Genomic DNA, 17,712 nt, shown 5'->3' with positions numbered 1-17,712 from the left:
TCACAAAATTATTGCCCACTTCAATATATCTACAATAAGGGCATGTTTCACATTTAAACATCCTTTTTATTCTGGGGCTAGGTCTACCATCAAATTCCAACAAATTCTTTAAATTTTGACCCCTTTTGACAACAAACTTAAGTAACCACATTACCTCTTCTCCAAGAGACCTTTACTTCATTGGCCATTGTTGTACAGCGTTTCATTTTGAATACTGTCTTCTATACTTACAGATTTCTTTAATGTGGAATTATTCAGATGCGTTTAACTTCTGCAGAGATTGTGCATATTGACTGAAACTGATGGATTGTAATGACAAAAGTATGAGGGGCCTTTTGTGGTTGAAATGTTCTGAAATTGGCAATTTTAAATTATTGGTTCATATGTTTTATTTATTTTACTTTATTGTAAAAATGTTTAAAAATTACAAGTTTAAAACATACTCTAAACAAGTGGTGCTGTATTATACAAAGAATATAATTTAATACAATCAGGAATCAAAGAATACATGCATGTTTGCATGGCCCTAAATGTGTGCAAGAGGCCTACGGTTTGAAAACAGCCCAAAGGTAAACTTAATTTGCCACTGACCAGATGCATTTTCTTTGAATATGGGTTTCAATGCCATTTCAATGAATGTGAGTTTCAAGGGTAGAGAAGTTTACTGTTAATACTAAGTCTCTTTTTATTGTGAGACTATATTGTTTTGTTTAGCAAATGTCTAACTGTGTTTGTGTTATAAAATTTGAAACAGAAGTTTTAAATTAAATCCAAATATTTGTAATCATTGTAGAAGTAAAGAAGAAAATAGTTTGCACGCTAACTGGTTTGAGCAGTGTTTATGGTAACTGGCGAGAAATAGCTAAGTAATGGGACACTGGAATGACTGTAGAGGGGTGCGATTTATTACCCTGCCTAAGGCCCCATTTGACCATGATCCGGCTCTGGCAGAAACAATACTTGCTCTTCACAGAAACAAACTGCTTTCAGAAGATGAGGAAGCTGACATATAGAATGCTTGCCTACTTGAAAAAAATAATTCTGAATGGCAATAAATTTCCACCTCACAAACTTAAATTGAAGAACAGGAACCATCCCTCACCACAGGCTGCTTTCTTTAATGTGCTGGTGACCAGGTATATCTCATGGATCTCACTTCCATTTGTGGATGCATAGTCCTTAACATCATAGATCATGAAACAGAACATTTCTTCTAGTGACTCTTACACAAAGGTTGCACTCTGCAGTTATAGAGTAAATGCCCATTTAATTTTAAATGTTTGAGACTTATGCCATAGTATTCCATGTTATACTTAGACTGTAGACTTCTAGTTGTACAGTAGGTATAATACAAATAAGCTCATACTTAAGTAATAGGTTAGCTGCCATACCTCTCAACCTGGAAGCAACAAAAATCTGGACAAATGACCATGAAGAATAGATACAACTGGTTAAAAATCTGGACACTGATTAACATTAAATTTGCATACATGATTATGCAACCCCTCCCACTCCAGTCAAATTGTGGGATACCAACATTCAAATACAAATTGAAGAACAGACACAATATTAAAAATGAATCTATGCATAAGAAGTTGAAAAAGCAGAAATTTAACATCTGCAAGTCATTCTGCTTAATTACTGTCATATGTTGTCAAGGTCTTTGCTGCCTGATTTATGCAGAAGGGAATAATGAATAATATCAGTTTTGTTGCAATCCTGGTTTTAGAGTTCCAGTCCTGTGATCTGACAATGCATAATCTTTAAACCAATATGCAGATGTGACACTAAAATTGCTGCACCTTGAGATGCAGTGAGGGGGAGCCAACAAGTTGAAGTAGCCCTGTTGAGTTAACATGATGCATACTTAAGGGTGGGCACTGGGAAAGACATTGTGTCCAGGACTGATACACTACCATTCATAATGAGGAACAAATTGACAAAATATAGAATATATTCTAACCACTATGAAACTCACGGTGTGACATACTTACTAGAAGTTCTTTTAAAAACAAACTCGATTCAGTCAAATGAAATTAGCAAATCTTTTCAATGGGAAACAACACAAAACATGAAAGTTTTGAGATTCAGAAACAAAAAACATACCTCATGATTCACAGTATGCAAGTGGCAAATGCTGTTTTGGTACCATTGTTAGGTTTCAGCACAGATACAGAAGTGTGTACCCCATTCGAAGAAAGTTCAATATTTTGCATCATAAAAAGTCCATGTTCCTCATAATTCCATAATAAAAAGGTCACACATTCAGTGTGAAGATAGTTCTTAACTGATATCCATGGTAAATGCATCAAAAGGACTTTTTTTAAAGAAATACAAAGCAAAACATTTTAACTGTCCTATGAACTTCCTGGCAGAACTTATTAGCAAATGGTTAGCAAGGGTCCTACAGTTTGTCTATTTGTTCTACATTTTGGAAGAGAAAATGGAGAAAATTTCAGTGTAGGATTACTTATGGTTCACCTCTCCCATGGGAAACAACCTGCAACTTATTTCAATGGGATATAAATCCACTGGATAACAACATTTTAATCTATGCTAGCAACTAATTTAGGTGGCCTAAGGCCTAACTAAAACTCTGTTGAAAAAAAACAAAGTGTAATTTCATCACACATTATTTAAGAAGTTGGTCATCAAAACAATCCTGTTGGCAATGGAAAAGGGAAAACTGTGAGCAAGCCCCATGATTTTTTTCTCAGAACCATACCTCTCATCTTCTTAGTTCAAGAAATCTGGATAAAGTCTAAAATAATAGAGTGCAAAGAACCAGAAATGTGGACAGATTTTAAATATTCCTTTTATAAAGTTAGAGAGTTGCTAGAATAACAGGATTTGTGTTAGCACACATTTTTCTGAAGGATATGAAGTCTGAAATGCAAATGTACGTCATTATTTTGTAATATCAGTCCTCAATGATTTGCCAGAAAACCACATACTTTATGCAGAACAGACCAAAAATATGAGGCAAAAATCTAGACAGTTGAGAGATGTGCTAGTAAATCAGTAAGTATTACAGATGGTCAACAATGCCATACATTAAAGTTTCCTTCTTCTTGTTCAGAACAGGCACACTGATGGAGAGCTTGCTGTTCAACTTTTGAAGAGAATTAGAGTAATACTGTATTATAAAACTGTTTCCAATTTTAAGTCTTTCCATCATCAGGTTTCCCCCCGATTCTTGAGCAAAGAAGTTTTTTAGAGAAGCAATAAGTAAAGAGGATTACAGTACCAAAGTTGTATTGCCCCCTTCCCTTGTATAATCTGTGATTTTTATTAGTCAGGATAAAAGTAAATCAACAGTGACATGCATTATTGTATATGACATGCATGCTTATGCAAAAGTTGTGGCTCCATTAACTTTTTAAGTGAATTAGAACAATATTTTAAAATTGTCCCTGATATTATTCTTAGAATTATGTTATTCAAGCCTGGCTCAATATCAGCACGGAGGCTCACAATCCACTTACTCTCCCTGCATTCAGTAATATTTTCAATGTCGCCTTTCCTTCTTCCACTATATACATTCTCTGTCACCTTATAAGTGAAAGAATGACCAACATTTCTTTCAGCATGCGTTGCTAAAGCATTATGTGGATCTTTATTGATAATGTCTCTTTGATGTCTCAAAATGGGATTTTTAAACATCTGATTAGTTTTTCCTACATAGAATGCAGGGCATAGATTACAGGTAGCCATGTACACCACATTGGGGGTTATACAAGTGGCTTTGACATTAAAGATGTATTTCTTCTTTGTCATTGGATGTTCAAATTCGTTATTACAGTCAATCAGTGGGCATGCTGTGCAGTGGCCACACTTGAACGTGCCTTTATGTCCAACGATTTTATGTTTGCTAAACCCATCCTTTGTGAAAAGTAACCTCTTTAAATTTTTCTTATTCTTCTATTCAGTTTCCAACATGTTTTCGTTAAGAATAACATTCACATCCAAAAATGCAACTTGATTATGAGAGTGTTCTGCTGTAAAGCTTAAAAAAGTAGTAGTCCTATTTAGATATTGATGGAATGATTCAAATTGTGGTACGGTTCCTTTGTCAAATCTTGTGCTTGTAGACTGGGAATTGGAAAGGCGACATTGAAAATATTACTGAATGCAGGGAGAGTAAGTGGATTGTGAACCTCCGTGCTGATATTGAGCCATGCTTGAATAACATCATTCCACTGAAACCTATACTAAAAGCTAGAAGACCAACTATCAGTTAACATGGAGGCGTGTCTGGCTTAATAATTCATGACTGGTCACACCCCTCAAAAGCAAAAGGTATAGGAAATGGAACACCCCCAGCTGAGAGGAAAGAGGATTGGTGCGTTTAAACAGCTGATTGACAGTGTGATGATTGAATGATTGTCTCAACAGTAAAGGAAGCAAGCACTATAAAAAGGAAATTCCAGTCCCAATCTCTACGATCTGAAGAAGATACCGAAAGCGCTTTTCGTTTGGAATACATAGGGACTGTTTTATTCTACATCAAAATTTTAACTTGACATGAAGATTTTAACTTTTCCTACAACAAAAGGATTTTAACTGCCATTAAAGCTAGAAGCTTTTATTTGATCTTTTAGACTGGTTAAGCTGTTATCACAGTTCATCACAGTCACACAGCAGCTACTACATCTTCAGTGTGGTAACTTTGTATATCACAACAAAAAGGTTGGATACTTTGAAGCCATCATAAGACTGGAAACTCTGGAGCCATCACTTCGCTATGTTATAACTGCGTTCACAGCGTGAATATCTTGTAAGTGCATTTAATTTAAGTACTGGAAATGTATGCAAGTTTTTTGCTATATATGTTGCACTTTTAAGTTTTATATCATTTAACCACATTACCTCTTCTCCAAGAGAACTTTACTTCATTGGCCATTGTTGTACAGCGTTTCAGTTTGAATACTGTTTTTACTTGTTACTGATAGCTGTACTTTAGCATTAGGAGGTACCCTTTTTTATTGTAAGTATAGAAGAGGTTGCTACTGGCAAACTACTTTATATTTTAGTGTTTCATCTACAAATTCAGTGCCTGCTGCCCTTGAAAAATAAATTGCGCATGTTAAATTTAAAAAATATATTGGTATGCTCTAATATTTCAATAGGGAATGGATGATAAATCAACAGGTTCATAGTTACAAGGCATCTCATCCAAAGGAGAGCTCAATGAGGAGTGTAGCACCCCACCCCTACCTTAAAGTACAAAGCAGTATCAGCAATCCATCTGTATGGTTAGGAGGAGAAGCCACAGACGTCTGCATCAAAAGGAAGTATGCTACCTGCTGTGCTACAAACACTGCTTTCAAATTCTTTAGCACAAACAGTAAACAAAATAGTGGACTTTGAAAAGAGACTTAGCATGAGCAGCATTTATCTACCCTTCTCTTGAAGCAGAAAATAATATTATGGTAGTTGGTGTAGAGGATTTAGACTCTTGTCTCCTGTAACTAAGGTACAGGGTTTGAGTTTGATCCTGATTAAATTAACTAACCTGTAACCCCTAACTAGGGCATTTCACATAAACACACACACACACACACACACACACACACACACACACACACACACACACACACACACACACACACACACACAAACACACACACTTTGCTTCTTAGTTCTCCACTAACCTCGTTCATCCTGAAAATCCATATTGCTCATTTCAAAAAATTGTGTGCTCTGCTCTTTTCCAATTTAAATGTGCATTCCTCATTCTAAAGACACATGCACAGACAGTGTTAAGGGCACACTCTGCATGCATAATTAAAGAAGAAATGAAGGACATATGCAGAGTATGTTCTTAAAGAAGAAATGTTAAGTTTGTGGCCGCCCCTTTGTCAGTGGGGCCTGTCCCTGGCTAGTGGGCCGCCACAAGCAAATGGACCCTAGGTGACTGCCTTGGTCACATAGTGTTGGATCTAGCACTAGTTTCTGTTGGAGCATAAAACAGGAATGGCTTGGACTCTTTTTAAATTGTTTTTGTGAGGGCATACTTGCCCATGGTTTCCTGTCCTATACATTTTCCATACTGTGGTCTCCTATTACTTCTATCTTACAGGGTGATTTATCTGACATTTTAGCAGTTCCATTCACATATTTCCCTTTACTCCTGGTGACAAATTCTTTGTATATTGAAGGAGCAATGCCAGTGAACATGCATGACCTTTTTTCCTAAACTGTGGCATGCAATGGCACCACAAAAATGCATATGCTTCTATAAATATTGACGTAATACCCTCTGCGACCAGCCCGTTCCCTAGCCATGGGTCATAGAAGCACTCTTGCCTCCATCATTTTATTTTTAATTAATTAATTTCATTTTATTTGCATTTGTTTACCAGGAGAACTACTGGGCCAGAGTGAGCCCATTTTCAGTAGAGACCTGGTTGGAAAAGTTCCAAAAACAAGCAAACATGATAAAGCTACAGAATCAAAACAAAATCAAATAGCCATGATACAGAATACTAAATTACAGATAGGTGATACAAGAAAATAGTATACAGATTATACAAATAATAGGTTACATTTTAATAAAATGATTTTAAATGTACAAGACAAACATGAGTGCAATTGATGACATAGAATATTAGTGTGTGTGTGTGTGAACATTGCAGTATTGTGGTAGAGAGGAAATGATGGACAGTAGCAGTTAATCAGGCTGAGAGTAAGGTATAGGCTTAGAGCATTAGCTATATAGTTAGAAAGGCTAAATAGAAGATATAGCAGCTAAATGCTGATATATAGATAGATTTTGTGCAGTTGGGTGGCACATACTAAGACTTAGTAAGCTGGAAACACTGAATATATACACATACATATATATATACATACATGCATACATATATATATATATATATATATATATATATATATATATATATATATGAGTCAGAGCCATACATGAGATAGGGAAGAAGGAGAGGATGAGCTGGACAAGTAGGAAGGCTAGGAACTTTGTTTTTATTTTTTATAGTAATTGCTTGTATATGTACAAAGCCAATAGAATATTAGGTGTTGTTTCAATGATGTAAAGTGTTCAAGGTAGTCCTAGTTGATGGAGGGAGAGCATTCCATAGTTTAGTGATGGTATATGGGTAGTGCATTTCATTGGTGAAAAGGTTACGTTTTGTTACATTAAGGAGCATCTGATTGCCCGATCACAGAGGTCTGTTTGGGTGATACATGGTAAAGAGAGAGGAGAGGGCAGGACACCTAGAAGGTCTGTAGATTAGATTATGAGCTGTGGTTAGTTGCAGGTATGTTAGATATTGGGGAAGTTCAAGCCAGTTTATATAGTGAAATGATCCACAGTGGTGGGAGCAGTGTTTGCCACTGGTTGCAAATTTTGCAATTTTATTGTAGCATGAGTCCATTTTCGAGTTACGAGAGGATTTTATGTCAGTAAGAAGAGGTGCACCATAGAGCAAGGATGGAAGTAGAAAGGAAGAGGCAAGATGTTGTTGAGTGTGTTCATGGCAGATTCATTTTTGGTTAGGGGTATAATTTTTGAGGTGTGAATAACACAAGTTTGGCTTTATTAGCATTTAAGGCTAAATGGTTATTATATATCTGGGTTTCTGTGGAAGTGAAGGCATTTTTGGTGAGTGTAAGTAGTTCTGAAGTGGACATGGTTATGCAGATGATGATAGAATCATCTGCATATTGGATGATAGTAGCTTAAGCTATACTGGTATGGAAGTCATTGATGAAAATGCTAAAAAACAGTGGACCTAGTATGGACCCTTGTGGGACTCCAGTACTGATGTTAAGAAAAGGAGAGAATGATTGCTGCCATGTAGTTGCTTGTTGTCTATCTGTAAGGCAGTTGGAAGACCGATTTAGGGTAGGAGGAGATATCCCTAAATTGGAGAGTTTGGACAGGAGAAGTGGGTGGGAGACAGTATAGAAGGCCTTGAAAAGGTCAGGAAATAGTGAGGAGACAAGGTTTCCTGAGTCTCGGGCATGGTTGACTGTGTCCAAGAAGGCTATAAGAGTGGTGGTGGTGCTATGACTAGGCATAAATCCATGTTGGGTTGGGGGGAGGATGTTGTGGTGTAGTGGGTAGTTAGGTAGTTGGCTATAGATACATTTTCCAGAATTTTGGAAACAGGCGAGAGGACAGCAGTTGGTCAGAAGTTTGATATATCATTATTGTTTCCATCTTTGTGGACAAGGAGAATAAATGCTTTTTTTCCAGATGGTGGGAATAAAGGACTCTTGAATGGATCTGTTTAGAAGTATACTGATGGGATAGGCTATAGCATCTGCTAATATTTGGAAAATACTGGTGGTAAGTTATCTAGAGCAGTAGATCCATGTCTAAGTTTAAGCAGATATTTTTTTATTTTTTTTTTTTATGGTGGAGGTAGGTATGGGTGAGAGACAGAAGTGTGGTCTTGGTGTTGCAGCTGGGTCTAGGGGGAGGTGGGTTGATTTGTGGGAAGTTGGCGGTGAGGCTATCTTTGCTGTTTTTAAAGAATGAGTTAAAAAGTGAGGCTATTTTAGCTGGGGCCCTCTCTGTATCAGGGGAGAGATTTTTGCTTTTGCTTGAATTTAATAAAGAGTTTATGGACTTCCAGAACTTTTTAGGATTTTGCATATGGTCATTTTGCAGACTAAAGTAGTGGTCCTGTTTGTTTTTGATGACAATTCATTTTACTTGACTACTCACTTGTTTGTATTGAGTGAAGTCTGCAGGGTTTCTACTTGTATGCCATAATTTCCAGGCCTTATCCCTAGCTTTCATAAGTTGTTTGGTGGATTTAGTGAGCCAACTGACCTGGTTGGCTTTCACTCTCTTATGTCAGAGAAGAGCGAGATTGTCTAGTACTTGGAGGAATGTTAAGTTAAAGAATTCAACAGCATAACTCAATGGTAGGACTCTAAGTGGATGCCGGTTGTTATTTCATAGAGTATTATTAAGGGTAATTGGGCAGAAGTAGAATAGGTCTCTAGTATGCTTATAGTGGTGTGTATTAAGCACTGGAGTTGATATACAAATTATGTATGAAGGTAAGTAGTCACTAATGCTGTTAGGTAGAGTACCTGAGGAGGAGATTTTGCTAGGGTCAGAGACAAGGATCCAGTCCAATACTGAGCCATTGTTTTTGCTTTTGGTGAGCCTAGTTATGGTAGTAATAATTTGGGTGTACTTATATAGGTTGATAGCGTTTGTTGGGTGATGTTGTATGATGTCTAACCAGTTAATATTCACATTGCCAAGTATGATTATTTCATCGTCAATATTTTTGGATAACCAGGCTAGGATTTATTCAAGTACTGGGATATTGTTGCCAGGAGAGATATATATGATTATAATGCAGATGCTTTTGCTGTTATTCATTTTCATGTGAGATATTAGTATTTCAGCTGTAGAAAATGTGGAAGTGGGTTTGTTGTACTGGACTATATTACAAGTATTACAATATATCAAAGCAATGCCCCCACCTTTTTTTTCTGGGCCTATCTGTTCTCAGGCAAGAGAAGCCTGATGGAAGGAATTCTGTGTTTTTAATATAAGGTTTTAGCCACAACTCGGTTGCTGCTACAATATCAGGCTTATTATGTTCAATCCAGGTATGGAGAGCTGGAATTTTATTTCTGATGCTTTGAATGTTAATGGTGGTGCAGTTAAGGGATTTGTGACAGTTCTTGTGTTAAGAAAAGGAGTGCATGGGTCTAGGGTTGGGGTGAATGTCTTCACATAGAATTAGGTTGGGGTAAGTGTGTGTGGGATTAGTGGGTTACAATTTTTTCCTTGTGTTGTATTCATGTGTGGAGGTTGTTTTTATTTTAGTTTTTACCTGTAAGGGCAGAATTCTTAGCTTATTAAGTAAGGTGCTGCATATTACATATAGACTGGGTGCTATGTCAGAGAAGGAAGTGAGTTTAGGCAGAGGAGTGGCAGTTATGCAAGTAGGTTTGTAATATTCACTTATGGTTTCAGATAAAGTTAGTAACTGTAGAAAGAGGAAGGATAGAGAGATAGTAAGTAATGGTAAGTTGGTGACCAATGCCATGTTGTAATGGATGGGTGCGTATGGTAGTGAAGAGTAAGAGTTGTTTGTAAGATAAACTTGATTGTGAACATAGTGTAGTGGAGTATAGGAGGGGAGGGGAGGGGTGTAAGATGATCAACTATACAATTAGTAAGATGGAGGGTGAGTGAGAATTAATTAGTTGAAGGTTAGGATCGGGTGAGCAGTAGTGGTAGGTAAGGGAGCCCAAGTGCAGTGTGGGAAAAATGAGTGGGAAGGCCCTTTATACAGTTGGCTACGAAGAAAAGAAAAACAATTAGCAATGTAAGGAAAAATTCAGGGAGGTGAAGCCAGTTAAAAGAAGAGGACTGAAGGTGGAAGAATTGTGCCTAAAGTAAGCATGGTAAGCAGTTAGGGCAGGTGAAGAGGTGGGAAGAGAAGAATTTAATTTAGTTTTATGAATGTGCAAAGAATAGAGAAAAAGTGGGTAGTGGTAGTATCAGTAATAGGAAGGATAGAGGAGTATGGGAGAGTTTGCTAGAGAAAGGAAAGAGGAAGCACTAGAAGAGATCTGGGGTGGGAAAGAAAGAGGGTAGATTGGACAGTATAGGCCATGAACATCAGAGAAGACAGAGTGGGCTGGTAGTCTATGCTGAGATAGGGGTAACAACTAGGGTCTATATTATATATTCGAACTTTCTAAACTTCGAATCCCATATGTTCGACAACATATGATCGAAGTTTAAAAGTACAAATATATAATAAAACAAAAGAAAAAAAAAACTTACCTTAACAGTGCAGGCAGGGGGGAAAGCCTCCCTGCGCCCCCCACACCCCCCTACTTAAGTATACCAACTCGGAGATTGCCCTTCAGTGTAGAAAAGGGAAATTCTCCCATTCTGCACCGAACGGCGCCATTATATTTAACCTTCAAACGCTTGAAATTTCGATCTTATGGTGTCGACCATATGCCATTTGAAATTTCAAGCATTTGTGGTTCTAATAGGAACCCTAACAACTAGGGTAAGAGTGGTTTTGGGTGATGTACAAGGGCACCACTGTACAAGAACAGTATGGTAGGTTTAAGTTAAGAATTAGTGAATAAGCAAGTTTGCAGACACGTATATTAATTATGCAAGTGAAGCAGGGTCCAATAAAAGGTTCAAGCGTCCAGTGGATGAGAGGAGTAAAATGGCATAGAGGTCTTTTACTTGAGAGGAGCTTATCTTGGAGCCTCAAACAACAATGAGCCGAGGAAGGTTGACAGGCTGTTTAACCTAATAAAATAAGGAAAAGAATGTGGTTAAATTAAGAAACAGTAATTTAGATATCTGATTAACTATGAGACAAACCTGTAAACTACTGAGAAGCAAGTTGAGTTGGCTGCAATGTTGGGGGGGGGGGGGTGACAAGAAAGGAAAAGGAAAGGTGGAAAGAAATGCCAGAAATGAGAGATTGAAAGGTGGGTGAAAGAGTGTGCATGAATACAGAACGTAAACGTTTCAGAAAATATATAACAAAAGCCTCCATAAGATTTAATAGACATTCTTGGAGTAAAGCTCTACAGTATTGTATGCAACAATATTGGATATATGACATCATTATATATAATTAGCAATCATGGTAAATTACAATAAAAATATAGAATTTATTAGACCAGCTTATGTGAAAAATGAACAATAAAAAGGAAAAAAAAAATCCTAGGTGCATAGTATTGAGCTCGGAAGCCACCAAGAACCATGGGTAACTTAAATAGCTTGAGGAGGGTTGTTACAAGAAGTAACCTCAGTGGAAGCTAGTGGCTATTGATGAGTGTATTGGAAAGTAAAGCCAGCATTACTTCTACCCAGCTTTATCCTCCCCATGGAGTTGGAAAACAACTAACCCTGCCTCTAACCTGTTGGACCTCCAGTCCAAGAGTCTGTTCCTTAAAATGGATCTCTGATGGTATAGTCTGTTACCTTATCACCTTATGCCTGATCAATGGGCTGTTTTATTAATGTACTCCTTTATTTCCAACAAGTAAAGAAGTGCATGTTTAACCTCCATAGTTTCAAAAGCTTTATAAGTGGCGCAACCAGGCAGTCTGGATGTAGTCTTAGGTGTGATTTCCCCAGCTTTATAGTCCTTCAACTCTCATACTTATAGAGCCATAGTTAACCAGTCCAGCAAGTAAGTAAATAAGTATGTATGCTTTGGGCAGGTAAGTAAGTATGTATGTATGCTTTATTTTCTGATATTTGTAGGAAGCACCAGTATCCTGACATTCTTCTTCTTCAATAAGTTCTGTTATTCCTGTATTCCATCATTTAGAGAAGTGTTTGTCTTGAAGAAGAACTCAGTTTGGGCTTCAGATTCTATCAAAGGGCTATTGATGTATTTTATTCCTCCAAGACAATGATACTGGAGGAAAAGGCAGCAGACATCACTTTCTGATCTAAATATGGCTGTTCATGGGTCTTTTGTTGTGTAATAACCTCTGTCCAGATTTTCGCCATTCTTTTAGTCACAGCACTGAAACCAGTCTTTGTGATGGGATGGGCACTGTTTCAAGTGGTAACTAGGACTGTGGACTTCTACTATAAGGTAACTTGAGTTGAAAAGTCTTTAAACTAGTTCAAGTGATGAGCAGAGAAGCAAGTGCCATGATCATTTAATTTTATTTGCTGGGCATTGACATTAGAACCACTACTGAGAGCTAAACAAACTAACAAATGCTGGAGATAGTCACTAAATATGATGTTTTGCTGGAGCCAGATGGATGCAGTTACAGGAGTTCAGTGCATGTGGTGAGCTACATTCCAAGAGGACTATCATCTCTATCACACATCTAAAACAATAAGTATTCAACATGAACCAAACAAAAGTACTATCGAACTAATGAATTATGAGCAGGCAAAAAGTGTCATACACTCATTGGGCGATAACAAACAAGTCAGTGTGTAATATTTGAGCTTGTTAAAAAAAAAAAAAAAAAAAAAAAAAAGCACAGTGAACCATACAGTCAGGGCTGCAGGCATAAAGATGCAAGGGAATCATGATACACAGTGTGAAAGTATGTATGCATATATCCTGTGTACCTATCTATCTGTTTATCGATCTATATGGAAGTTGCATGTAGAATGCAAGCATTTCTTTACTGTTAATATGTTAAGCACATAGAACATTTAATTTGTAGTACAAAATCTGATCACTGACTTTAGATTTTTATCAGATTTTAAAATAACTAATTAACATGGCTTTATAATTCAGTACAAGAGCTAGTGTCAGTTTTTTTTTTCCTGGCTTGCAGCTAAATCTCCTTAAGCTAGAAAAGCCTTGGATTTGAAGGTGGTGCCTTGATATAGCTGTTGGTTTGTTGGGGACTTAACAGTATTTAGACAAAGCACTTCACTCAAAGAACTGCTTTGGAAGTATACTAACATGGGAAACAATAAAAGTGGAGCTTTGTCAAAAGAAATCCTGGAGGACCTGCAGTTCAACACAAAATACTCTGAAGGAGAATTATGTACTTGGTACCAGTCCTTTCTAAAGCAGTGCCCAAGTGGGCGGATTACCAAGCAGGAATTTGAAAACATTTATGCCAGCTTTTTCCCAGATGCTGACCCAAAAGCCTATGCCCAGCATGTGTTTAGAAGTTTTGATAGTAACAATGACAATACCTTGGACTTCAAGGAGTTCATCATCGCTCTGCATATGACTTCATCTGGGAAAGCAAATCAGAAGCTTGAATGGGCATTTGCTCTATATGATGTGGATGGTAATGGCACTATAAGCAAAAATGAAGTCTTGGAGATGATTACGGTACTTTTTGGTTATATTACTACTATATAATTTATGTGGGTTGAGATTTTTATTCTTCCTCAGCCATCAAATTCCATTTAACTGGAATGCATTCCAAATTTTTATGATACCAAATAGAACTGTTTCACAAAATCCATTATAAGAATATATAAATGTGTTTCTCAGCTACTATTTTCATCAGTACATATATTAAGGAGATCTTCACCTTTTATTTTAGGTGCTTGTTGGGCAGAAACATACAATGTGAGGGAACACTGTAAAATTGATTTAATTAATAAGGCAAAATACTTTTATACTGACATTCTTATATGAACAGAATTATGAGTTTCATTTTGTGGTTCGGACTTACACCACATCATACAAAAATCATTTCATGCGTTAATACTACAGAAGTAAATATTAGCAGGCCATATCGATAACTCGCTCCTATTCTTTTCGCTAAACAAGTTTGTTTACTTTCTTTTAGGTCAGCTGACTGACATTATATAGCATTATTTTATTCTTAAAAACTTTCATCGTACATACATTTCAGTGTATTTAATTATAGATTTTTCTGGTGCTCTTGTTGATTTCATAATATGAATCCGTATTTATCAAATGTCAATTAATACTTATTACAGGCAATATTTAAAATGATCAACCCAGGAGATCTGAAACAACTTCCAGAAGATGAAAACACTCCAGAAAAGAGGACAGATAAAATATGGACCTTCTTTGGAAAGAAAGAGAAAGGTAAAAGTTATATTTGCTTTGATATAGTTTTTAACAGGAAATGATGTATGTTAATGTATGCATATACAACTTACAAAACTATGTCTATTATTTTCGAAATGTTATACATCCAAGCTATCCATCTGGCAGTTTAAGCTCTGGCTCAAGGTAATTTGGTCACATCGAAGTGATACCCCTGCCACATGTAAAAATGTGAAAAAGGGGTCGATGGCAATGACTTGCACCGTGAAAAATAATTCTAAACATTGTCCATCTCAGATAATGATAACTCTAAACACCATGTATGTCTCACGTAAGAAAAGTGATGCTTGTTCCAGATGTAATACAGATTCCTTTTATAGTGATAACATCTTTAACATACATTTATGTGTAACTGTATTTAATGTGTAAACCACATTTGTGTATGTGTGCACATGCAAACACACACGCACATGCACCCCACCACATACACACACACAAAGATGTGAAGAACACGTATCAAAATGTGGTGGTAGACTTGATATATTTGCACCATATGACTATGTGCTATTTACTAAATACCATATATAGATGGAAAATAAGTGCATGACAATAGTCCTTGCAATCTGAAAAGTAGGTGCTCATTAGTGCAGGAACTGTCAGGAAACTAAATCATTTTTAATGCACAAGCAATCCACAGACATTTTGCTTTTCTGTCAGTCTTTACCTCTCAATGCTTTCTTTTTTGACACTGAAAAATGTTAGGGTCAATTTCTGTGATAGCAGCATAACCAGCGAACCTTTAAACAAGGAGGATGCCTGCATTAGTAACATACTGATGGACAAAATGGTTTCCTAAAAGGTCACTGAAAAACAACATTACTTTGAATGTTGGATTCAGACAGAATATGGCATATGATGCTATTATTTCCTATAAATTCAGCTGCAGGTATGATGGAGTTTAGCAGTTAGGCTGGGGAAGATTTCTGAACATATCCATAAATGCTTAATCACTGCAGAATATTGGAGAGTCATATGTGCTTGTCAGTACATATATATGGATTATCTGTATTTATACAGTTATTTTTTAACCCTTTTGCTTGCTGATCATCAGACCCCTGTAATCTATATAGCCAATTTGTTCATCATGGAGAAATGAATCATTACTAGTCCACTCTTTCTCCAGTGCAGTGAGAGCTGATCATGTGGTGATTATCCAAATGGATATCAGGGTCTCTCCCCTGCCCCAGGAGCACATAATACCGCTTGATAGATTCAAAGGGTTCTAACACTGCCAGTCTGTGTAGAAGGAGTATGCAATCTTCCCCATGTCACTGCTTCTGTCGTACACAACTGCACTATGATACCACATGGCCTTCGCCCAGAGTATGTGCGCTGCGCCAACCCAAACACTCACTGGCTGACCATCAAGAGCCAACCTCTGTCCCTCCCCTAGAATGGGTTTGCCATATGCCACTCCCTCCCATCCTCCAACCTTTTTCACTCTAGCTGCTGTGACTGCTAATCAAACACTGGTCAGGTGGGTCATAGTTAAGGTTTTCCCTCAGTGACATGGGAATATGGGTTGTGTGATACATAGCTTATTTTTAAGATTTGCCTTTAAAATTTGGTACAGCTCCATAAATTTAAATTGCAAACTATATGCTTTACTGTTTTGATTACAGAATCCTTAATTGGCATAAAGAAAAACAATCTTGATAGCTAATACTAAAGCAAGACTTAGCATTAAAGTCAAATAAATTTAGTGATATCTTTTGTTTTCTACAGATAAATTAACAGAAGGAGAATTTATACATGGAATTATGAACAATAAAGAAATCCTGAGACTGATACAGTATGAACCTCAGAAAGTCAAGGAGAGGCTGAAGGAAAAGAAACAATAACACTTTATACTTCTGTGACTTCTATCCAACATTGTTTACATTATGTATTTAAGTATTTAACTGCTTAACATCTGATTAATGCTATAGCAGTATTACAACCTGCTGTTCTTACACTGTTTACTAAGAAAATGTGTTTACTTGTCTTCTTAAGAGCACAGAGTTTATCTATAGATTATACTAAAAGCTCCTTTAACCCTGAAGGTCATTTACTTAAGAATCTTGTTTACTGTCAGTGTCTGTTATAGGCTTTTAGCACCATGTGTTTAAAAAATCAATTGTACCACATTCTAAACTATATATAAATAAACAGGCAAAGCTGATTTTCTGTATTTTGATAAGCACATTTGTATTTAATATGTCACAAGTCCTATATGTCAAAACATATTTTGATGACTTTGTCAGGGTTTATAGATACAAAAAAATGTAACTTTGTCAGGGTTTATAGATACAAAAAAATGTACCTATGAAGCCAGTAAAAGATATTTAGATATAATGTGCATCCTCCTGACCTTTTAGAACAAACCTGAATTTACATAGGAATTTGTTGTTATTCATTTTGGTGTTTTGTCACGACTCAGTAATATAACACTTTTTAATTTTGTGGACTCTTCTTTCATTTACGTTGTGCTGTACAAATGTATACAATAGTACCATTTTGCCTAGCTTTGCTTTGAAGAATTCAGAACTACACAAATGTCAAATTAATTGACTATGCTTAAAGATCGATTACTAGACAGCTGGCTGTGTTGGTTCAAAATTGCATGAAACTTAACAGACTGGAAAAAAAGTGCTGTATAAAATGGATAAATGTTATTTTAAATAGGTCTGAGACTGTGAAAACCCAAAATTAAGTTAAAAAGGACAACATTTGGTATATATCCAGCAAATGCGAGTTTGATTTTCAGAGTTTCAATTTACCTGTTAGGTGGCACTGAATAAGTTACTTGGCTACCTAGTGTTTATTTACTCCCCATTAAAACTGGACATTGTGCTTAAAAATTAAGAATGATTAACTGGTACCTGCTGACTTATAAACTGTTTCAAGCCTAACTTTTTTCTCAGATTCGCTACCTCAAAACAACTGGACAAGCACTGAATGTCAGATGTAACTTATATTTATATATACCAAGTTAGCTCTACTGAGCAATGCCTGTTTGGAGAAGAGATGCAATAAGAAAAGCTCCAAAGTAACAAAAGCAACCAAAATTTACACAGTGCAGAATAAACAGTTACCTACTGCATAAAATGTGCATTCTGACTAGGAAAGACATAACAGATGACAAACTTTACGGCAAAGATGCAGTATTAGAAAA

General features: G+C 36.5%; 1 protein-coding gene across 1 annotated transcript; it reads left to right on the top strand.

Annotated features, from left to right (window-relative positions):
- The first annotated feature begins 13,359 nt into the window (after positions 1 to 13,359).
- On the top strand, positions 13,360 to 16,734 carry RCVRN (recoverin). The gene is made up of 3 exons (XM_044056290.1): positions 13,360 to 13,805; positions 14,426 to 14,537; positions 16,284 to 16,734. The coding sequence occupies exons 1-3, from the start codon at positions 13,425 to 13,427 to the stop codon at positions 16,397 to 16,399; spliced, it is 609 nt and encodes a 202-aa protein (XP_043912225.1). The 5' UTR covers positions 13,360 to 13,424; the 3' UTR covers positions 16,400 to 16,734.
- The last annotated feature ends 978 nt before the right edge of the window (positions 16,735 to 17,712 follow it).

Source organism: Protopterus annectens, chromosome 14.part0 (assembly GCF_019279795.1).
Source record: "Protopterus annectens isolate FY-2018-M chromosome 14.part0, PAN1.0, whole genome shotgun sequence".
NCBI lineage: Eukaryota > Metazoa > Chordata > Ceratodontiformes > Protopteridae > Protopterus > Protopterus annectens.
This window is presented reverse-complemented; position numbering and strand designations above follow the sequence as displayed.

What these genes read in the sequence shown, in the direction of transcription:
- RCVRN (XM_044056290.1), top strand. Translation starts at nt 13,425, where the DNA reads ATGGGAAACAATAAAAGTGGAGCTTTGTCAAAAGAAATCCTGGAGGAC. An exon ending in AAGTCTTGGAGATGATTACG is followed by an intron (nt 13,806 to 14,425) that starts GTACTTTTTGGT and finishes TACTTATTACAG; the next exon opens with GCAATATTTAAAATGATCAA. An exon ending in CTTTGGAAAGAAAGAGAAAG is followed by an intron (nt 14,538 to 16,283) that starts GTAAAAGTTATA and finishes TGTTTTCTACAG; the next exon opens with ATAAATTAACAGAAGGAGAA.